We start from the raw sequence: 24,738 nt of genomic DNA on the forward strand, positions 1-24,738 counted from the left end.
CCTCGGGTTTTTGGATCTAAGGGGCTGTTTACACTTGGTATTAAGATGTGTTTTCATCGATTGGATCACAAGTGGATGAGAGAGACACATTACGTTTACACCTGGTATTTAAATCCGTCTCTTTTGTCCACTTTCGACCGCTTCTGTCCTGAATACTGTGAGGGGGTGGTCTGTGAGACGGTGGGCGAGTCTCTCTGCTGTCATTCAAACGCAAGTGGGAGTAATTACGAGTTTTTATGGATGCGAACTAATATTATGTCGGAGTCCGCTGCTTGTTTAGCAAGTAAACATGCTGCACAGTGCTTTCTACGTTTATATGTTGGAGCTTTCTCTGAATTTTCAGCGCAATTGATGAGATAGGATCGCGCAACTTTCACGCTTTCAAAACGAAACTACGGAGAACACCCGCAGTAGTTTTATCAATGAAAGGCTAAAAATAGCGCTGTTCACCGTATGTTCCCGCCAGAAGTAAAAAAAAGAGGTAAAAATACCTCAGATAGATAAATGGGCGGAGAGAAGGCGGTCACGTGTGGCTGTTCGAACACATTCAACCACATTTGCGTTCCGCAACTCCAAAGCGATCCGATCGAAAGTGGTTTCAACTACCTCTGGATGTGGTTGAAAGTGGTCGAAAGTGGACGCGTTCAAAACGTTTTAAACACCGTTTACACCTGGCATTAACGTTGTCCACTTGTGATCCGATCGACGAAAACGCATGTTATTGCCAAGTGTAAACATCCTCTAAGTGGACCCGTGAAGACCTCCAGTGCACACCAAAGCTTTTATGTTTTCAATAGTTTCCAATGCAAGCTCTGCGTTTTAAAAAAAGCCAGCAACTAGCATTTTTTTTGCGATAAGCACTGAGCGCCAAGAGTTGAAAAATATTTAACTTTGGATGAAAAGCTCTGCTTGTCAGTGTCAGTTCTCACACGGCCTTCCAATCACTGTGGAGGAGGGGCGGGACATTACCACAGCAACCAACCAGCGCATCGTACAATGACCAAAAGCTGAAGGAAGCTGGTGCTCAGCTAAAAAAAAACAGCTGGCATTAGGTGTCCTCCAGGCGTTTTCAGCCGCTTTTAAAAGCTTTGGTGTGTACACCCCCTTAGGAATGTTGATCTTCGAATAACTGTTGATTAATAATTAAATCAATAAAACTTGACGATGGTCGAAAAAAGCAAGGTCATGCACGTGGGTGCAATGCCTGTGCCGTCACATACACCAAGAGAAAACAATTAAGTGCCCTTTGTATGCTTCTTGGATATAATTACAACAAACAGTATCTCAACAACTCGCAAAAACTCCCATATATCACAAAACGTTTTTACGCTCACATGAGGTGGTTTTTCATGCCATTTGGAAGAGGTGCATTTCACAAAACGACAATGGCAACAGTTTATTTGCATTTTTCCAGGTCACCTGATGTAAGTACAGTGGTATGTACTAAAACCTACCAGAAACACCTAAATACGTGTTTGTTCCCAAGTATAACAGGCTTTTCTGGCCAATAATGCGTGGATAACACTACTACATTTCTTTTGATTTAAAGTGATGTACTATTACCTTCAAGAAATACATTGGCGCTCCTAAGTATAAGGGGCTTTCCTTGACATTAAAGGAAAACTCCACCGTTTTTCAATATTTGACTATGTTCTTACCTCAACTAAGACGAATTAATACAAACCTATCTTTTTTCAATGCATGCCCTTCATCTTTGCACGGCATGTCGTGAATGTGTTAGCATTTAGCCAGAGGTGTAAAGAGTAGCTGAAAGCCATACTTGAGTAAAAGTACAAATTCCTTACTGTAAAAATTACTCCACTACAAGTTACAAGTCACCAATTTAAATACGACTTGAGTAAAAGTATTAAAGTAACCCAATTTAAAAGTACTCAAGTATTTTTACTCGTACTGAATGTTGGCTCAAAGATGCACTAGTCCTCAACACAAAGAGACATTGTAGGTCTGGGCAGTGAAAACTAAGAAAGTTTATTTATGAGGTTTTATTTCCTAATATAGAAAAGAAATCAAACACCTCAACATTTTGACCTGGCAGAACAAACACAGATTAAACATAGTCATAGTCTTTTGACAAAAATTTAATTTAGTTTTAGTCAAATTTTTGTCATCTGAATTGATTCAGTTTTAGTCTAATTGTATTCCACTAAATGCCATGAGATTTTAGTCTAGAAATCTACATTAAATTTAATTTAAACCCATTTAATTTTAGTCTAGTGTCATTGTGTACTTGAATGTGCCATGCTGAATAAATATATAACCTAACTTTGTGATATAAATATATGGTAACACTTTACAATAAGGTTCATTAGTTAACATTAGTTAGCTACATTAGTTAACATGAACTAATAATGAACTGCACTTATACAGCATTTATTTATCTTTGTTAATGTTAATTTCAACAATTACTAATACTTTATTTAAATCTTGTTAACATTAGTTAATGCACTCTGAACTAACATGAACAAACAATTAAAGCTTACATTTTTATTAACTAACATTAACAAAGATGAATAAATAATGTAACAAATGTATTGCTCATGGTTTGTTCAAGTTGGTTAATACATTAACTACTGTTAACTAATGAACCTTAGTGTAAAGTGTTACCAAATATTCTTATATAGGCCTATCCTAAAAAAGATATAATTTTAATATTAAAAAAATTCCAGTAAACTAAAATTACACTAACAGAAATATGATAATGCATATTAAAAACGTGAAGTTGTTCATTTGAAAGATTAATTGTAAACACATGTAGTACGTAACACGACTATCTCACAAGTGCCCTACAATTCTTCCGTCATGCATCCCTCTTTACAGTAAATACATTACAGCATACTTGATTAAATGTGAGGACAGTGAAATTGTACACTTATTTTCAATCTTATAATGTACTTAAGTTACTCGGGCAATCAGTACAGGACCTCGCTGGTTTATTTTGGCTTATATAGTAAGTTATATCAAGTTATGTACCAGCTCAGGTTAGCTGATAAAGTAGCATCAGAGTATATAAACATTTGTGCTTGCCTTTGAGTTGCGGGATGACCCTCCTGCAATCGCGCATCACTTTTGTTTTGATTGTAGCATCACATGTTTAACAAAAGGTCCCTTGACTGAAGCAAATGTGATATGCATCATCCATATGTTTGCTCTTTATCTCTTCTCTCAGTCCAGACGCGAACTTTTCTCTACAGTTTATGACATACGCAGCACGCAGATGTCCCGCTACGGTGGCTCAACGCAAGCCATTCAGCGTTTGACATCGAAGTACCGCGAGACCAGACTTCTCCATATGCATTTTGATTCGCTCTCGCAGTACTTTGATTTCATACGATTGCTCTGCGCAGCGCCAAATGAAGTCCCTCAGTTGTGTGTGTACGTGTAACCTCGCGAACACAGATTCTATCCATCATCACCCTCTGACACTTTCGTCTCGTTTTTATTTGACGAATAAACAATGTAGCGAGTAACGTTAAGTGTCATTTCAAATGAAGTGGAGTAAAGAGTACAAATACCCAATCAAAAATGTAATTGAGTAGAGAGTAAAAGTTGCCTATATGTTTGATACTCAGTACAAGTACAAAGTAGCCCAAAAATACTTAAGTACATTTACTCAAGTACTTTACACCTCTGCATTTAGCCTAGCCCTATTCATTCCTTAGGATCCAAACTGAGATGAATTTATAAGCCACCAAACACTTTCATGTTTTCCCTATTTAAAGACTGTTACATGAGTAGTTACACAAGTAAGCATGGTGACACAAAATAAAACGGAATAAAAACTATATTGTATGGCGGAAGAGCACTTAGTTTGCTCCACTTCGACCTCGGTGCGCAGTAACATCATCACTCCTGACCAATGTTGGGGAAAGTTACTTTTAAAAGTAATGCATTACAATATTAAGTTACTCCCCAAAAAAGTAACTTATTCTGTTATTTAGTTACTTTTCATGGAAAGTAATGCTTAGGTTCCTTTTAAGTTACTTTTGCGTTACTTTTTCTTACTTGGCTGAGGCTTGATCTCTTTCAGGTCTTCCAGGTATTTTTTATGATCGCAAAAATGTCAAGCTCTGGCCTGCCATCCCCGTTTCTGACTCCAACTGTTCCCGCTCAGGCGCACAGAGTGTGTAACTCTACGTTATTGTGTTTAATTCAGTACATTATTTTATTTTTAAATTGAATTAATTAAACTGAAAAGTAACTTGCATTACTTTTTTTTAAAAGTAACTCAAATATTAATGTGTACATTACATTTCAAAAGTAATGCGCTACTTTACTCGTTACTTCAGAAAAGTAATATTACGTAATGCGCGTTACTTGTAATGCGTTACCCCCAACGCTGCTCCTGACTACTCCCCCTCTCGCTCAAACTTTCGTCAATATTACTGCGCCTGAGGAATGAATGGAGCTAGGCTAAATGCTAACACATTTACGACACGCTGTGCAAATATGAAGTGCACACATTGAAAAAGAAAGGAATGTATTAATTTGTATAAGTTGATGTAAGAACATAGTAAAATATTGAAAAACGGTGGATTTTTTTATTTAAAGTTTGGATAATACATTTGCATCTCCTTCAGTTAAAAATAATACCTATTGCGGTGGATGTGATATTAGTAAACCGTCCATCATCAGTCGACGTGATTTGAAATGACTTATTGCGAAAGGAAAAACTTTATTTAGTCCCATATCATCGATTAACCAAAATGCTTTCATTTTGCAATAGTTTTTTGTTGACATTTAGAAACTAATGCTAATATCTGTAATAGAAACGCTGCTATAGTCAATTAGGACAGTTTTTTACTAAACAATGGATAGTGTGGTGAATATTGCTTTTTTCGTAACACCCCTAGAAAACATGTTAATGTGGAAATAAACTAGTAGTTGCTATACTTATAAAATCTTAATTGTGTGCATTTGTAGGGAACGTTTCTCCTTTTCATGCTCACGTTTCGAGACTTTCAGGACGAGACTCATTTAAGTAATTGTACATTTGGTTTCTTTTGTGTTTTCTAGCAAGGTAGATTATTTATAGAGCATGCTGAATTGCACAGTAATTTACTGTAAGATGCTGTAGCGAGGATTCACAGGTTTATATTTAGTTGCAGTCTGCTACAGGTACATGTCAGATGGTTGAATGTAGCGAGAACTACCTCCTTACCCTCACACATATAAGATGCTTGAAATGTTATTCCCTTAGTAGTGATAGTGGAGTCAAGAAGATTAAGAGACCATTGATTTGGATTGTCAGGGTGACTGATCCATCATTTTTCTTGTGTTGCTCTTCCTGTTGAGTTTCTACTAGAGCTGGTAGCTATGCAACTAAAGAGAGCAACTATTACATAACCAGTTTTCTCTGAACTCCTCTTCACAGAGCGAGTAGATACGAGTAGACTTAACCGACTCTGCTCTTGAAACCCAGGTTTGATATTAATGGTTCCCTGAATCCCCTAATGCTTGATGGCATTGCAGTCGTCTTAGTTTTTATGGTTCCCCAGCATCCTCACATCTTTAGGAAGAGCAGTTGCCATGGTAACACTGCTAATGTTGGGCTATGTGAGATGTGAATGAGGCTCTGTTGTAAGCTGACACAGGTGATGTAAGCTGACACTTGTTGGGCTTCTCCTGCAGAGGGCAGCGTAAATGCATGAAACAGGCATTGCGTTCTCATCGAAACCTTGTTGACTTATTTGTGTGCTTTGATTTTAGTATTGTTGTCTTTTGTGTATTGATCTCTCATGCTTCAGATCTTTAAAAGGACGATGCATCATTTTACATTTTTTGGGGTAGTGTTTTGGTGTATTGCAACAAATGGATATGACGTAATCATAAATTATGCAAGCCTGCTTTTGTTTTCTTTATCTAGCTCTTAAAAGATGCACAGCCGTGTTGCTGTAGGAATATGGCTTTGGGTCAGATGGCACACAAGGGCAGCGAATGTGTTAGATGGGCATGATGCCCATTCTTTATTGACCAATCAGAATCCAGGAAAGAACTACAAGGTTTTTATTGTTGTCCCAGACATTGAAGAAGAAGGATGAAGAGATATAGAAAAAACATTTGAGTCAGATTTTTTAAAGTTGCTTGCTACATTAAAACAGCTTTGTGAGAAAATTCAGGTAGAAATGTTAGTGCTGGTGAATGCTGCCCTCTGTGGGTCATTGATAGTATTGCATTATTTTTGCATTATTGCAAACACTTTTTGTAGATCAAGTAGTCTTGAGATCACAAACCAGTCGTGCCTCTTTCATCTCTGTCTGACATCTGAGCTGATTTGGAGCATCTTAACAGCTTCCGTGACAGGATACACCTGCTGCTTGATGTGGTATATAGACGCTGACATGCTGGTTGACTTATCAAGGGTGTGTTCCAATGCAGGGGTGTATGATCGTGGGCCGATGCACAGGGGTCTTTCTTTGCACCCTGAGATTGAAGGGAAACCCTTGTTACCTTCACCCACTCTTTCATCCATCAGGTGCATCCTGGGAAAGACTCTGAAGTTACATAGCTTGAAATGTCAAGCTATGTGAACCCATTTTTTAGGACCCCCTTTGTGGGTGGTGTATGTAACGGTAGGTATTTTCAAAGGTCAGGTAAAAATCTCATGCTCCTTAGTTAACTGTTAGAAAACACATGTTCTTCAACTTACACAGGTTTTGATTCTCATATCTGTGTTGGTGTGATCTTCATAGGTCTTAGCAGTTCACAGATCTTATGTCATTTTTACTGCAATACATTCAGTAAATCCTCGAGTCGATTACATTTTCAGATCTACATTTTTTTTTTGCTACTATGGAAGTCAATGGGACCTTTGATTGGGTTGGATTCAAACGTTCCTCAAATATCTTCCTTTGTGTTTATCGGAACAAAGACATTTATACAGGTTTTGTAACAACATGAGGATAAATACATTTTCATTTTTGGGTAAAAATAATCTCTTTAACTGAAACTATCCCTTTAATGCAGCCAAAAGCAGGCCAAAGAAGAATCTGCCAATATTTTTGTATTTTCTGTGATGATAATATAGGGAGAATATGTCGAGTTCTGCAGGGTAGTTTTATAAAGTATATCCAAAAATACTATTACAGTTTTTAGAAAAAAAACGAAACTTAGGGTGTGTACCAAGCGTGACACACAAGCCCTAAAAAGTGAAGCCACAACGTCTAGATCGCCCCCCCCCATTGACTGGTCCTAGTATAGGTCATAAACCCACCTCCCCCATGTTATTCAATGGGACTTGAGAACAACTACACAATTTAATTACACTTCAATTATCTTTTTTCCGAAGCTGGTTTCTGTCACTTACTGTAGTTTTTATCACGCTGATGTAAATTCAAGTGTTTGTTTTTAAAATAAGTTTGTTTTTAGTTAGTAATTTAATGCTATAAAAACGGTGATGTTACGTCATGATTGACAGCTGTGATATGCCATTCTGCGAGAGCGAGGGTGGGGCCTTGATTTTGCGGCTTTACTTCTGCTCACTACTGCGCAGGACTGGTCCCAAAATCGCTACTGCGCAGACTCAAGACCCAAAATGTCAGCGCCGTATCGGGACACTGGCGGCTTCACTTTTCATGAATGAGCAAATGGGCGTCGTCCAATTTTTTTTTTTACAGTCTATGGTGTGTACGCACCAGAAAACAGTAGATTACATACAAAGTCAATGCAAAGACGCGAACAAACGCAAATTCACAGCTGGCGAATGACGCCAACGCTTAACAATTTACATCAAATGCGTCTTTTGTGCAAGTTGAATAATTTCAACTGAAGGGGAAACTTGGCATGACGCGTTGTCGCACGAGCCAATGGCAAATCCTGGCACTGAACCTAGCTAGCAGGTTATCAAACTGGACACCGGTCATCCTCAGGTACCACTGGAAGCAACTTTGAAGATAAATCTTGTTTCATAGCAGCTATCTTAGTCCATTAAGATAAAGGGGACTATACACTGCAAATATAAATGATTCTGGAATGTATGTAACAAGAAATTTGATAAATACAGAATAAATGGGTTTTCTGGGGACCCCAGTTTGAAAACCTCTGACATAGTCACAAATTTGAAAAAGAAAATCTGAACTAGAACTGAATCAGACAGATATTGTATGGTTGTCATACTGTCAGTAAAGTAAGGGTGATTTCACTTCTCAGTTACAGTGTTATGAGCTCATTCTCTGAGAGATGAGAATGAGATTACATTCACCCGCTTACATTTCTCATGTCATCTGTTGTCCTCATAGTGACCCATCATTGATGGTCCTTGCTACATCATTTCCTCTCCATGTTTAATGTTGTATTCATCTGAGTAATGGCAGAACACATGAGCTGAGCTGTGAATTAATTGGAAAATACTCTTTGAGGAGCAACAACCGACTCTGCAAATTTGCTTAGTGCATTGTGTTAGTTCTGAACCTCTCATCTGCGGAATACTTTTATCATTTGATAAGAGTACCACTGAGATCTGGACAGAGTACAATATACTGAAGGTGGAAACTATGCTAATGCAGGAATGTTAGTAGGCGGTGCTTTATCAATGTGACCTCACATTGATAAGAGAATCAAAACTGCATCTTTAATGAGACTGCTTTGATTTAATGGGGATTAAAAAACAAGGAGCGGGTGGATTTTTTTTCATCATAGGGTGGTTGTGTTCACACGCTGCCAACACACATTATGTCCAAACACCTTGCAAAAGTGGATTTTGCATAGTAGGTGGCCTCTAAAAGTTTGTTTTAACACAACCGTGTACATTTTTGTCATTATATTTGCTCCCTCGGAATCAAACCCACACCCTTTGCACAGCTAAAACACAATGCTAAGCCAATTGAGCTCCAACAGATTTTTTTCCATGTCACTTAACACAGTCATGCTGAACCATGTGTGCAGATCTAGCTTTTGATTTACAATAGCCACACCGGTACTGCTAATGTCCTTTTTACATTTCTATGACTTAAACCTCGATAGCCAAGACATGCTTGTCACCATGGCAACAGCAGCTTTGAACAGGTGTGTTACAGCATGTTCGATTTACTGTGTAATTTGTGTAACGCATTCAAGTGGATTTATACATCGTTATTTATTACAAATCCTCAGCACACACACCCCTTCATTCTCCTGACCCCGTAAATCCAATTAGAGACGCTTGAGAGCTCTCCATGTCTACCCCTCATCTCTCTCAGACTCCTATAGCCATTTCATACGTCAGCTTGAGCTTGCAGAATTCTCTTTATTTTCACGCTAAGTGCTTTATTTATTTATTTCTTTGTGGGTGTTGGAAGCAACGGGTAGCACTGTGATTTTTCTTTATCTACCTCGGTCCACCTTTTCATGGTGTCTGTCCCCTCCCTCACGTCCTAAGCTGCCGCCGCCCCTCTTTCTCAGGGGAGTGAGAGGAGATCAGGAGAGAACGGCTCATTCTGTCTATTTCTGTTATCGCTGGATGAAACATGACTGCAGTGCTGGATCTCGACCAGGTTTCCTGTGCTGTGATTGGCGTGGTGAGTGTTGTCCTCTCTGCGTAATAGATCGAGAAAGCGTGTTTTCTTCCTGACCAGCCTGTTGCTTTCCATGTGAAGCCGCAGCGGGAACTTTGCTAATGTAAACTGTTACAGTCAGCGTGAGTTAGGGTGACAGAGCTTCAGGCGTGTCTGGCATGGGTCGTAAGGTTGAACGATGGGTGTATCTACCTTTTGTTTTAGAGGTGTTTGGGTATGTTCTGTGTCATGGTTCTCCAGTGTCATCAAGAGGAGGTTTTTTGGTATAATAGTGTATGCAGCATGATGTCCACTTTGTTGGGGTTGCTTTTAGCAATGATTTTGGCAAGTCGTGCCATAAGAGTAAAATAGGTCAGCTTTTGAGTTTTTTGAACACAAACCACTGCCTTCTATTTTAATTTTGCCATTTTATATTTATAATAATAATAACAATAATAATAATAATATTAATTAATGTTTATTATTATTATTATTGTTGTTGTTGTTGTTGTTATCATCATTATTATTTGCTATTTTTGTTGTTATTATTATTATTAAGGTAAATAATAATAAACAACTTTTTGAGATCATTTTAATACACACCAATCTTACTTTTTAACTTTTTCCATGCCAGTGTTTTTTTAAGATGCTAGAAAATGCCAGCATTTTTATGATTTTCACAAAAGTTTAATGCCTTCTAGAAAATGTTCTTTTTTAAATATATAAACATACAATATATAGACGGTTTCATCGGACGCACGTGCGCTGAAGCGATACACGTCTGGATCCGAACTTTACATCCGGTTTCGTTTTTTTAAATGGTCTGACTAGTTGCAAAACTGATCTCTTGAACAAATGCCTCGTCGAAAATAAAAAATGTTTTGGTTTCCTAGGTAATCTATGTGTTGTTTTTTGCTTGTTTTGCTTGTTATATAAATAAACTACGTTTTATGAACTTTGTTGTTATTTATTCTTAGCGGAGTTTACCGGAAGTTACGTGCAGACCAAGACAGCCGCTTGTTTATGTTGTTACTGCTGAAACCGTCTATAAAATGAAAGAACAGACTCTCTGCTTTAAAAAAAAGTTTTATCCTTTCTTCATTTATTTTCTTTTATCATCTCTCAAAAATTGGTAGGTTTCTTCAAAAATACAAAATTTTGAGCAAAAAGCTGAGATAATTTCATTTTTGTTAAGGATTTTCTTAGAGATCAGATTTAGAACGATTATCAAAATATACATAGTTTTACTGTTTTTGGATCAGTGGATGCTCTATGGCGCTTTTCCATTGCATAGTACCCCACAGTTTGGTTTGGGTCAGGTCAGGTCGGTCAGCTCACCTCACTTTGGCTTGGTTAGCTTTTCCATCGAGTTTAGTATCACTTCGCAGTGGGAGGGATTATAGGTGTGTCGTTATATTTGCGCTGCCTACTGCTGTGACATCATGCAGCAAGTGAGAGCGTCGTTGTACATTCCCATACATTAATTTATTTCTCAGTCCACCACAAAATTTAATTTGACCACCACAAATAGATGTTTGCACATCGCGTTTATAACTACCTGTGTCTCACATGACAGTTTCTGTACAAACACCCGTCTCAGTCACACTCCGCTGAGCCTCATTTAAGTTGCATTTAAGCATATATGCTGACGTGCTCATCGCGAATGTGCCCCCCACAAACTGCAAGTCTGGAAAAAACTGGCATGGGTGTCCCTGATTCTCAACCTGTCGATGTTTTTCATCGCTAAAAGAGAGTTTTGGAAATTTTTAGCAGAGCACAGATGACAACATGTTTGCTTGAGACAGCGCAAGCTAGCACTAAGGTGAAGCTGATCTTTAACATTATAGCGATGACGCTGGTAGTGACGATTTTCTCAGACCAATCAGTGATCTACGGTGCTTTTGCGTCATGTTTGGTATCAGGTCTGATCGCTTGGAACCCCAACAGAGGTGTTACTAAAAAAAGTATCGGGTACTACGTACTACACCCAATGGAAAAGCTCTCAAAAGTAAGTTGACCCAAACCGTGGGGTACTATGCAATGGAAAAGCACCATTAGGGTTTTATAAGGTGGGTTACAGCTTCACCTGGTGGATGATAGCGGAAATATAGATTGCCGTAAAAACTTGTCTTTGGCAGGGAAGATTTTTCTCTTAATTGCTGAGATAAGTTTTCAATAGGGGGGAAATATTGAAATACAAAATATGAAACACAGGTGAATTGTATGTACAAAAAAAAAAATGTAACAGTAGAGTAACCTATTCCAGAGTCGTGCTTTGTTTTGTGGCACATTTGGATTTTCCAGAGATTTCAGTATATAGGCTAGGAAAAGGTTCAAAAATAAACCCTTACGTAATATTATACCTAACCCAACCGAACTGTACCCGAGTGTGATTGTCCCCACTCCCTACTACCCTGAAGCACACACTCGCACTGTACTTTGAGTAAACCTAGGCATGTTCTGTTATTAGGGTGTAATTTGTTTTGAAGAAAATTAGAAAAAAAAGGGCTCTCTAACACTGGAACCCATCTCGTAGTGTTAAGTCTGTATTTTTTTTTTTATGCTTAGTCGTTTGAGGCACGATGACACACAGCCCTCTCACATGCCTGTCATATTGCTTAGTGGATCTATCATTTTTGCAGCTCAGACAAAGGCAGATGAAAGTCTCACAATTGACGTCTCTCCTTTTGAACCGCTCTGGCACGATTTGCGATCACACTGCGGTTCGTAACGGTTCGTAAGATGCCCAAGTGAACCATGCTTGGTTTTGTTGGATTCATGTGAGTGCTCCCTTATGGGCGCATTTCCATTGCATAGTACACTATGGTTTGGTTTGGCTCAGCTTACTTTTGGGGGCTTTTCCACTGGGTGCAGTAAGTACCCAATACTTTTTTAGTACCACATTGGTCGGGGTTCAAAGCGACCTGAGCTGATACCAAAACGTGACGCGATACACTGTAGATCACTGATTAGTCTGAGAGAATTGTGACTACCAGCTTCATCGATATAATGTAAAGATTAGCTTTATCTTTGTGCTAGCTTGCGCTGTCTCGAGTAAACCTGATGTCATCTGTGCTTTGCTGCAAGTTCCCAAACTCCATTTTAGCAATGAAAAACATCCCCAAGTTGAGAATCAGGAACACCATAAGTTTTTTCCAGACTTGCAGTTTGTGGTGGCACATTTATGACGCGTGTGTCTGCATTTATGCTTAAATGCAACTTAAATGAGGCTCAGCGGAGGGCATCGACCGATGCCACGGGTGTTTTATACAGAAAATGTCATGTGAGACAGAGGTAGTGATAAACACGATGTGCAAACATCTATTTGTGGTGGTCGATTTTAATTATGTGGCGAACTGAGAAATAAATAAATGTATGGGAATGTACAACGACGCTCTCACTTGTATGATGTCACAGCAGTAGGCAGCGCAAATATAACAACACGCCTATAATCCCTCCCACGCTGAAGTGTTACTAAACTCAATGGAAAAGCTAACCAAGCCAAAGTGAGGTGAGCTGACCGACCTGACCCAAACCAAACCATTGGTCTTTCTGGGGGAGTTACTTTTGTACAGTCCTCCTATTTTATGAACGTCTCAAGTCTAAAGCCCGGAGTATAGTTTTTTTGTACGTGTACATGACAGTCAAATGGGCACAGCCTTGCAAAGCATAGTTTATTTGACTCCTACGTGTACACAGATGTTCGCACATTGCGACTAAATGCAATGCCTCTCCTGTACGTACATGTGCAACTTACGTGTACAAAGTACACACCGTTACAAAAATCCAGCCGTGCACATACAGTGCACATGTACTATTCTGATGGCGACATTTGCATCACGCACACTATACACAGACCCTCGCGTATGCATAAAAACTATACTTATAACTTAAGTGTTTTTTTGGCAATTTTTTACAGTAAGTAAGGAGAGGACAGGAAAGTACGGGGGGAGAGAGGGGTATGGGATCGGCAAACGACCACGAACGAGGAATCGAATTCGGGTCGACCTGCTCACTACACCGTTGGATTCGGCTCCGACATTAACAGTTGAATTTGTCTCCACTTTGACCAACTCAAGCAGAACAGATGGTGCACTGACAGCTGCCTGGCCTCTTCATGTAGTTAACCTCAGTCTCTCTCCTTGATTTTTATCAGAAAGCTTTCGTCCATGCCACATCCTCGAGCGGCCCTCAGGCACCACCACAGCTCCGAACGTTTTGCGTTTCATCTTTATCCTGCTATAGTGCTGGCTCCGTTATATTGTTGTCTTGGTAACTGAATCTTTTTTGCGGGAATATGTTCTTGGATTGCGTTGTCACTTGCTGTATGTGTTCATCACCTAAGTCAGAAGTGATTTTGGAGTGTTGTTTGCTTTTGGTGTGCACTTTTTATATTTAGTACTTTTTCCTTCTAATTTTAACATTTTAACGCTCCCCACTTGCATCAATGAGCCTTGGCTGCCCATGACCCTGTTGCCGGTTTACTGCTTTTCCTTCCTTGGACCACCTTTGATAGGTACTGACCACTGCAGACCAGGAACACCCCACGAGAGCTGCAGTTTTGGAGATGCTCTGACCCAGTCATCTTCACAATTTGGCCCTTGTCAAGTGGCTCAGATCCATTTTGGATGGACTGGAGGAAAATAGTTTCACCAGGTGTGGCGCTGTGGCCGTTTCCAGCGTACACTGTTTATTTATAACATTGTGATGTAGCTTTATTGCATCATGACATCCTCACGTCCAGCGTAGAAATTGTGCCGTTGAATAAACACCAAACAACATTCACAACTAACATGAGGTGTTGTGGAGAACCATACGTGTATGTGCAAGCTCGTACATAACCGCCACATCTATTTTTAAATGTCTTATCTTCCGTGGGTGCCCGTGTGGTTTACTTCAGCTGTCAGCTGCTTGCATAAGTTCAGGATCTTCTGTTTAGGATGATGATCACAGATATTACCTGTGTTGGTTTAACAAAAATTTGGCTTTACCTATATTGCAGACACTTATAAAGTGACTGGAGTATAGTGCATTACATATTATGCATTTCATCAATATATTTCTTTCATGGGATCGAACCCATGACCTTTTGCGCTGCCAACGCAATGCATTACAAACATAAGCCATAGAAATGTGTTAATCGGTGCACATTCTGTGTGTTAACTTATGAGTGTGTGTGTGGGTTTTTTATGAAAACGTATGTGTGTGGAGCCTGCTGTGGTTCAGATGTGGACTCTTGCAGATTTGTATCATAACAAGGTCAGTCTCGTTCGATGACGTTCAAGGGTGCTTTTGCTACACTGCAGGCCGATCCGTCCTGTATAATGAAACGTCACGCTGCGTATGGAATGAGATTAGAGTCAGACCTGCTGTTTTCCAGCTCCTCTGTACTCAGGGGTCTCTGACTACTGCTGACGGGCGGCCTTGCACCTCAACTGTGCATTTTAGGCCATTTCCTGTTTGTGTTTTTGTAGATGATTCTGTCCGAGTTGATTTGAGGTGAGATGCTTTTCTGAAGTGTCATGGAGGTTGTGGTGATGTACAATAACAAATAACATTGGGCAGAAACCAAACACTAGCCAAGTTACATGCAAGTAGAGCAGTAGGGGAAAACTTAATGTGACGTTCATGTTTTTGTGTGATTTCAAAGCAGAAACCATAAAGGAGTCAGTTGTGAGTCTGTGGGTATGAAATGGTGTTAAAGGTTATTTAAACGTGTTTTTTCACTAGGTGGGAGGATATTTCAATGCAAGTAAAATAAATAATGACAAATATATATATATACTGTAGGTCTGTGACTCAGATGCCTATAAAAACAGACAACAAGTTTATTACAAAACCAGTCATATTGGGGGTCCAAGGTCACATATATAAAATAAATAAAATTGAATACATAATAAATAAGCTTTCCATTGATGTATGGTTTGCTAGGAAAGGGCAGTGTTTGGCTGAAATACAACTATTTGAAAATCTGGATTCTGAGAGAGCCCAAAATCCAAATATTGAATAAATCCTCTTTAGAGTTGTCTAAATGAATTCCTTCGCAACAAATTTTACTAATGATAAATACATCTTTTGATATATTTACTGTAGGATGTTTAATATCTTCATGAAACATGATCTTTATTTTATATCCTAATGAGTTTGATCAAAATTGATAATTTTGATGCATACAATGTATTTTTGGCTATTGCTAAAAAATATCCCCATGCTGCATATGACTGGTTTTGTGGTCCAGGGTCACATTATGTACAAATATCTCTTTATTTGTATCACTAAAAGGGCATTGACTTATTCAGGTGGTCTTCAGCAGCTTACTTTTGATCTTTTATTGGTTCTTTAAACTTAATTTCTCTCTCCTGATTGGCTACAGGAGCACGACATAGAGACCCCCCATGGCGTCCTTCACGTGACTTTGAGAGGGTCCCCTAAAGGCAACCGACCCGTCATTCTGACCTATCATGACATTGGACTCAACCGTAAGTCATTGTATGGGGCTGTTTGCACGACAATGATTTCAACCTTAAACGGGAAAGTTTTTATGCGGTTTGGCCATTCGTTTTAAACACAAAACATTATAGACTGGTTTCAAAATGCACATTTAAAAAAAAATGTGTCTTGCTGTCTCTGTACTCAGTCTAGGCATACGCGAGTATAACCGAAACAACAATGACAGTGTTGTGTTTGTGCTTCAACACAATTTACAAAAACAGTGTTGTTGTAATAAATGCAATTCTTGGTGGTTTTGAAACATGTTTATCCTAGGCTATCTAGTCTTGCTTAATTCATAATGTTTAGATGACTCTAAAACTTTACTGTAAAACATTTGTTTTCCTCCTCTGTGCAGATAAGTCCTGTTTCAACACCCTCTTTAACTTTGAGGACATGCAGGAGATCACCCAGCACTTTGCTGTGGTCCATGTGGATGCTCCAGGCCAGCAAGAATCTGCCCCTCCTTTTCCCACTGGGTAACATAAACTGCTAAAGCATCAGCATTGGGTCACGTTTAGTTGAAATTTTCAGCATAGCCATACCAATTTGTCACTTTCGACATGTTTTGCTTTTTAGATATCAGTACCCTACTATGGATGAGCTGGCCGAGATGCTGCCCTCAGTTTTGACCCAGCTGAAGTAAGTTTGAACCTCCTAAACCTTACCCCAGGACATTATCATTTTTAGATAATCAAATATCCCCATGCCAAATCATTGATTTATACTTTATAAATATTATTAATGAGCAACTGTGCTTCAACAGGATCAACAGTATGATTGGAATCGGTGTTGGTGCAGGAGCCTATATCCTCACTAGACTGGCTGTAAGTAAATAACCTGTTTTTTTATAATAAATAAGTCATTGCATTGCATTGCATTGGCCACCACGAGAAGATGTTAGATGTGAGGATTATCTGTCTTCAATTTTCAAAAAAATGCAACACCTCTGGCCAAGCTATTCTGAGACGCAGTCACCTCATACTTCACACATACTTCACAACAGAGGTACAAACTTGTCACCTTTCAGCGAAATTCACCGTGTTGGATCCACAATAGGTAATTCTTGTGTTTTTAAAATGAGGGGTGGGGGGGTTTGCGACTAAAAACAGTAATTTACTGGTAAACACTATGTGTGAACGGAAAATAGGATTACCGGGATTTGGAATGGACGACTTCAGAACAGCTTCGGGCCAATCATAATCTTTTGATAAAGATGACGCATATACCCCAAGTGACCTAACACAATATTTGGTCACGAGCAAAGCGCGACTATCAGTGTTTGCCACAGAAGTGAAAACAACAAAATATGGACTGTGTAAACTATGGTGAGGTTATGACTTCATATGCAAATACAACACTGACCTCACCGCACGGCAGTTTAGAGTTAACTTCCGCTTTCTCAATGAGTTAATCAGTATTTAATCAGTAATACTAATGTGTGAATGATATCTTACTGGTAAAAAGATGAAATGTCGCTGCATGTGTAAACGGCACACCATATTAAAAACACCACCTAGGCATATAAACAACAAACCTGATGAAGTTTGGTGCAACAGAAGTATGAAATGAGCTTTGATTTAAACCAGAATTAGGCCTAATCATTGTTGGTGCAACCCACCCATAGACACTCTCGCTTTTGTGTTTCTCACTAGTTAAACTCAAAAGGGATAGTTCACCCAAAAGTTTAAATAATTTCATTAATGCCCTCCCCTTATGGCGTTCCAAACTCGTAAGACCTCCGTTCATCTTTGGAAAACAGTTTAAGATGTTTTATATTTAGTTCAAGAGCTTGTTGACCCTTCATTGAAAATCTACGTACGGTATACTGTCCATGTCCAGAAAGGTAATAGAAAACATCAAAGTAGTTCATGTGACATCAGTGGGTCAGTTAGAATATAAATTTTGGTCCAAGAATAACAAAAATTACGACTTTATTCAGCATTGTCTTCTCTTCCGCGTCTGTTGTAAAGCGCATGTGCGATACTAAAGTCACTTGACTGCAGTAAAAAGATGACGTACGGCACAGCTGACGTGTTATCTGGTGCGCCCCAGCTGTTTTTTTTGTGTGCGCCCGGGCTTTGTGTACAGTCTGAGGGAGATGCACGCTGTAAGTTTGAAAAAAAAAAAAACTTCGCAAACATGTCTAAGGATAACACGTCAGCCGTGTCACTGGAGTCACGTGACTTTAGTCTCGCACATGCACTTCACAACAGACGCGGAAGAAAAGACGATGCTAAATAAAGTCGTTTTTTTGTTATTTTTGAACCAAAATGTATTTTTGATGCTTCAACACATTCTAACGGACCCACTGATGTCACATGGACTTTTTTGATGATGTTTTTATTACCTTTCTGGACATGGACAGTATACCGTACATAGATTTTCAATGAAGGGTCAACAAGCTCTCGGACTAAATATTAAACATCTTAAACTGTTTTCCGAAGATAAACAGAGGTCTTACGAGTTTAAAAACGTCATGATGGTAAGGCATTAATGATGTTATTTTCATTTTTGGGTGAACTATCCCTTTAAGGGTTTGCCATACATTACATGAAGAACGCTTGCAACACAATCTGCCCTGATGCTTTCATGGCTTTTTCATCCAATCTTTCATTACAGACGCAATCATTTCGGTTCAGCGACTCTCATTCTCACCTCAAACAGCTGCAAGTTATCATATTTCTTGAACATCAGGCCATGTGAACAATCAAAATCATTTGCTCGTACCTTGAGAGCTTCAGTCTTTCTTTAACTCTGTTTTGGAACATTATGCAGAGAGGAAGACGAGGTGTGAAACCTGTGCTGTATATAGGCTCACATACATGTGGTCCATAGCTAAGCTGAATTAAAACCAAGTGTGACCTCTTTCAGTAAGTCATTATTATGGACGCAGACGTACCAAGAACTTGGTTGAGGTGGTGGGAGTCATGAGTGCATGGTCAGGCAAAGCCTGTGAGAGATTTTGCTTGGCTAATGCTATAGATTTCTCCGACCTTTTCATAGGGGTGGGCGATAAATCCCCTGCGATTCTCATGTGTATCTCATCAGTTAAGCCGGTTTCGTGATTAGTTGTAAATCGGCATCACCTGCTTTCAAATGGAGCAGCATTTACTACACAGAGCCGTATTTCACAGAGAAGCTCGGCAAAATCGCGTTCATAATTGTGGTTGAATTGCCTCCGATAATGTATGCGATTTTGCCAAGCTTCTCTGTGAATGCAGCTCTGTGTAGTAAATGCCTCTCCATCTTAAAGCAGGTAATGGCGATTTACAACTAATCACAAAACCGGCTTTTGGAAACCAGTTGATGGGAGTTGGTTTGCAAGCATCAAAGTTTGACTTTGACAACCATTAATTCAACTATGATGTCAATCTTTGACACATTCTCACTCTCCTGTTAGTTTTGCTACAAGCACCTGATCAATTTAGCTGGTAGGAACACTTTGTATTAAAGTCTGTGCCAAAAATGGACTAATCTGTGTAATGTCTTTTCGTTCCCACATCTAGCTGAATGAACCTGCATTGGTGGAGGGATTGGTGCTTATCAATGTGGACCCCTGTGCTAAGGGCTGGATTGACTGGGCTGCCTCAAAGGTACACAAACGAATATTAATCCCTTATAATAATTCATTTTCATTATTAGCCAGTAACCAAACAGCAACCCTAACCAAACCTCCATACCTCAGATTTCTCAACAGATTAGCAACTTGATCTTCTTAAAGCTTATGCACTTTTGTAAAGCTTATAATAAGATTAACACAGTAATGAAAAATGTGACACAGTTATGCTTTCAACTTTAAGGGTGCATGTGTTTGTTTCAGCTGTCTGGATGGACCAGTAATCTGGTTGACATTGTGATGGAGCATCATTTCAGCACGGTAGGTCAACACTATACCCTGCGTTTTAGTTAAACAGGTTTTCTCAGGGATATTCAGAACTATGTTTTCAAAATCGACTAGTCGTGTAATCTGTCTCAAGAAAGGCTTGTGTGATTAGGCTGGTTTTGGGGTCATTTGACCCTGGGTGGCTTGACATTTGAGATAATTTAGAAAAGCAACACTTATGAGAAACAATATACAGCCAGCTCTCAGAGATTTGCTTTTATGATGTAAGATGTAAGCCAGAATGGGACTTTTATTTGTTAAAAATGAACAAAATTCAGTTATTGACCAAGTACATAGTGATGGCATTTACACTTTAAACGCACTTTGGAAATGCAAAAACTTAGCTTTTCTTAGAGTATATCACAGTGCAAGTTGTCTTAAGGGGCCTTTCGCATTTTGTGTCTTGTACGTGCAAGTTCGTTTTAACTTTATGTTGACCTGCAGCAACCGCGCTCAAATAGATAGCAAGGCGTATGTTTTTTCAGGCATTTCGTGCCGCAGCCAATTAAAAATACTTTTCAGTATGCCGCGTCTGCACTGCAGGTCATGTGACAAGAACCAACCAATCACCTTTACCTTCTACATTTCACCATTGTGTCGTTTAAGCATTCGTTGCATTTGAAACTGCCTATTTCCATACAATATTGTAGGCCGAAAAGCAGCAGTAGGCGAGGCGAGTAGTATGTTCGCATTCATAGGCTGCGTCCGAAAACTTAGGCAGCTGACTTGTTGCCTCGCTGCCTCACGCCCCATTCAGACAGCCAACGACAAGCAGTAGCAGAGCGATGCGATCTCATTCATTTCAATGGAAACCTGGCGACTTCCGGCGACACGAGCGACAGTGACCGTTGGCAACCGTATGGGCGTGTCCAGCGACGCGAGAAAGTTAAGAAAAGTTTAACTTTATGCAAATGTCGAGCGACTTTCGGGAGCGACTACCAATGAGAACAAAGCAGTGGAGTTCACGTCATCCTTCTCTCGTCAGTTACTGGCGTGGATGGTACTCATTTGTTTATGACAAGCAGATTTAGAATCGCCTCATTGAAAGAGACAGGCGACACACAGCGATAACGTCGCTGGCTGTCTGAACGAGAGGCAATGACTTCAAAGGCATGAAGGCAGCTGAGAGAAACTCTTTCGGACACACTTCAAAGGCAGCGTGTTTAAAATATAAACAGAGAGCGCCTTTGTGATAACTAATCACATATTTGAAAACTACAATACTAATTTCTTGCTAGAAATGCAATTAAAAGGTGTAAAAAGTGAAAATATACATTTATTTACACTAAATTTGTGCTCCAGACGCTTTCTTGGCCGCCATTTTATTTTTTCAAACTCGACCAGGCTCCACCAATCACATTCCCCATGTGCGCACACACATAGAATTGTGGGATTGGATTCGGACATGCCTTGATGCCTTCCCGCCTTGGAAAGCTGCCGCAGAAAGCAGCAATTTAGAGTTTTCGGATTCAGCCATAGTATTTGCACTACTTCCCGCAAAATTTTGGAGCGTGCATTCAATGGACTCTTTACTATCCTGTGAGCCAACGAAGAAGAAGAAGAGGCGTTGTCATATTAAAAGAATGTCGTAAAGTGGTAACGCAGTTCTATTCAAATGTAAATGCATAAGGAAAACAGCTGTTCATCTAATTCAGTACGTACCGTCAACGGTTTCCGACCCAGGGATTGTATCATTCAGTATAAATTCAAGATAGAGGAACAGCTCCTGGATCATACAGTAGCTGTATGTTGCTATCTTGCAGTGTTGCCAGGTCCTCGTATTTTTTGTACTTCTATACCTTTTTAGGGGCTTAACCGTTTATTGTGTTATTAAAGTGTGAAGATGCCGGTCCCAATATTTTGATCTTTTGAGGTAAAGCATTTGGATTTATTTCAGTTTATTATTGAATTTTTCTTGTTTACTGTTTTTTTCGTGCAAGATCTGGCAGCAAACGCTCGTGCCTCTGTCATTTTCTGCACCGCGCACAAATAAGAATTTTTCCCCTTCTATGAATTAAATTTTTCAGAAGAAAGACCTGTCATGTCCATGATGCAAGTTTAAACATTTTATTAACTATTAGCTGTTTAGTTCGGTTATGTACACACTATGCAGAGTTTCTGTAAATGCGGTTGTCACTACCTGTGTTTTGCAGGAGTTAATTCGGTTGTAGAATGCGGTTGTCAGTCCTGTAAATTACTAAACTGTGTGTGTACAGAACAGGATTAAGCATTAAAAGGTGAAGTGACAACTGAATTAATATGCAGTGTGTACAAGACAACTGTCAGTACATAAAGTAAAGCACTGGCACTAAAAATTTCAAAACTAACAGTTACTGATCCCTTTTTCTATTAGGATGAGTTGACGGAGAATAATGAGATCATTCAAACATATCGTCTGCACATCGCCCAAGACATCAACCAGGACAACTTGGCTCTCTTCTGCCATTCTTACAACAGGTGACGCAAATGAAGCACTGATTTTAGTGTTGTCACGTGACCTGATCTTGATAACGTTCATCTTATTCCCTTATTACAGCCGCAGAGATCTGGAAATCGAGAGGCCCGTTGTGGGACTGAATGAAAACACAGTAAAAACTCTGAAGTAGGATGTCTGATGTTTTTGGTTTTGTTTGACTATTAGTTGTGGTGCCTTTTGTTCCTTATGCTTTGTCCTACTTCTATTTCTGTTCAGGTGTCCTTCTCTGCTAATAGTAGGGGATGCATCACCAGCAGTGGAGGCTGTGGTGAGTGACTTATCAAAACTTTGTGCACCTGTTACCAGGGCCAATATGTCATACGGCCTGTAAATAACAAAACATGTCTGTAGTTTATCTGTAGCAAACCTTTTTTGCCTATATGTGATGCGTTCTGGGAAAACCTGTCAGATGTTTCAGAAAATGAAAAAAAATGATGAATGTCAATTTTTTTTGTCCAAATTAGGTTTTCATTAAATTATGTAAGGAATAATTAATGACGTGCTGCTGAATTATTCGAAAATAATGCACACCCACTGTGGTAATGCTAAAGATGTTACTAATGATAGAGACGTTACTAAAGAGTAGGAGTCTTGATGCAGGTACACTCTTAGGGGTTGTGTACACCAAAACTTTTACGCCCGCGGCTGGCGCATGTTTTCAATTGTTTCCAATGGAAGCTCGCCGTTTTTCAAATAAGCCAGCAGCTAGCGGGTTTTTTCCGCGCTGAAAACCGGGGCTCAGCGTTTTTTCGGCGTCGAGAGTTGAAAGAGATTCAACTTTGGGAGAAAAGCTCCGCTTGTCAATGTCAGTTCTCACACGGCCGCCCAATCACAGTGGAGGAGGGGCGGGACATTACCACAGCAACCAACCGGCTCGCAGCTTAAGTATCACAGCTACCAAAGTGCTCAGGTGAAGAAAGCTGGCACTCAGCTGAAAAACAGCTGGCATTTGGCGTCCTCAAGGCGTTTTCAGCCGCGTTTAAAAGTTTTGGTGTGTCCAGCCCCTTAGAATGGATGTGTTAAAAACAACACAGAAACCCCCTATCTCTGTGTTATTATTGAAACAACACACTTTAAGTTACTTTTACTTTTTTGTGTTTTATTTTAACACAAAATCAACAGAAAATGACACATAATGTGTTAAAAGCTTAACACAAAAGATGTGTAAAATATTAACACATCCTTTCTAAGAGGGTACCTTATTCATGCTATTGTCACGCTGATATTAGGGCAACGCTTTGCTTGCTATTCCTAATGTAAGTTACAAAGTAAAATAGTCGTGCCATCTAAACATACAAGAGATAATCAAAAGTTCAGAGACTAGGCCAAGCCCACAATAAATAACGTAAAACTTCACTAAAAAGTAACAGTAACATACAATAAAAGTTAATAGATGCGGATTAAATAATATAATAACATCATAATGTTCACATGATTTTGTAAGTGTTGTGTGTTCCTCGGGGCCAAAGTAATCATTTTGTATCTTTAACAACATGCAGGGTTTCCACGGGTCCTTGAAATCCTTGAAAGTTTGTCAATCTGGGGGAAATATCAAGGCCCTGGGAAGTTTTTGAAAATATACATACATAGATACAGGTCGTTGAAAGTAGTTGAATCTATTTTATGCAAGAAGTTTTCTTAAAAAAAAAAATCCATATTCCCTATGTAGTAGTAGTATATAATAAAAAATATTCTAGACTCTTTAAGGCAACCGTGCTAAACTGTTCACTTTAAATGCTTATATCTTCTGTATGCGAGTGTTGATTCATACCAAAATGCTTTTTTGCATAGTTGTGTTTAACACATGAAAACTTCTCGGGTTACGTATGTAACTGTTGTTCCCTGAGAAGGGAACGAGACGCTGCGTCTCCCTTCTCATACTTCCTGGGTCCCTGTAACGCCTCTTTGGCAATATTTCAGATAGCGATATACTTCCTGCATCACCCTGTCTTTGTCGTTAAGCTTAACCATTGGTTGAATTTGATATACACATTCAGACGCACTTACCCCTGGAGGCGTCCCCAAAGTGTCACCCAGTGACGCAGCGCGAGTTCCCTCGAAAGGTAACTGTAACAATATATATCTTAAAAGGTAACACGATGTAACCTTGCTCTCACTTGAAATGTGTCCCCACATTTAGTCCTTGAATTTGAGGGTATTGGACCTGGAAAGTCCTTGAAAGCTCCCTGAATTTGAAGTTAACTAAGGTGTGGGAACCCTGAACATGTATAGTGACTAAAATAAGTATTTTACCACAGTAAAGTGACTTTTACTCGATTGTTGTTGTACTTGACCCGTTTTCCTCAAAATTCTGTTCCTGAAATTCACAGCGGTCAGCCAACTTCAGATAACTTTTTTGTAGACAAGCTATGAAAGAAATAAAAACAGATTTGGAAAGA

General features: G+C 39.3%; 1 protein-coding gene across 3 annotated transcripts in view; it reads left to right on the forward strand.

Annotated features, from left to right (window-relative positions):
- ndrg3b (ndrg family member 3b) overlaps positions 1–24,738 on the forward strand; it is a 69,305-nt gene that overhangs the window by 33,011 nt on the left and 11,556 nt on the right. For 2 of the 3 annotated variants that reach the window (XM_065286290.2, XM_065286292.2), the window contains exons 4-12: positions 15,862–15,967; positions 16,336–16,456; positions 16,557–16,619; positions 16,744–16,804; positions 19,487–19,573; positions 19,801–19,857; positions 22,217–22,320; positions 22,400–22,465; positions 22,556–22,607. In XM_065286290.2, coding sequence (XP_065142362.1) covers positions 15,862–15,967; positions 16,336–16,456; positions 16,557–16,619; positions 16,744–16,804; positions 19,487–19,573; positions 19,801–19,857; positions 22,217–22,320; positions 22,400–22,465; positions 22,556–22,607 — 717 coding nt within the window. Of the gene's footprint in view, positions 1–9,353; positions 9,513–15,861; positions 15,968–16,335; positions 16,457–16,556; positions 16,620–16,743; positions 16,805–19,486; positions 19,574–19,800; positions 19,858–22,216; positions 22,321–22,399; positions 22,466–22,555; positions 22,608–24,738 lie in introns of those variants that run through there. The other variant, XM_065286291.2, reaches the window with a different exon arrangement.

Source organism: Paramisgurnus dabryanus, chromosome 21, assembly GCF_030506205.2.
Source record: "Paramisgurnus dabryanus chromosome 21, PD_genome_1.1, whole genome shotgun sequence".
Classification (NCBI taxonomy): Eukaryota; Metazoa; Chordata; class Actinopteri; order Cypriniformes; family Cobitidae; genus Paramisgurnus; species Paramisgurnus dabryanus.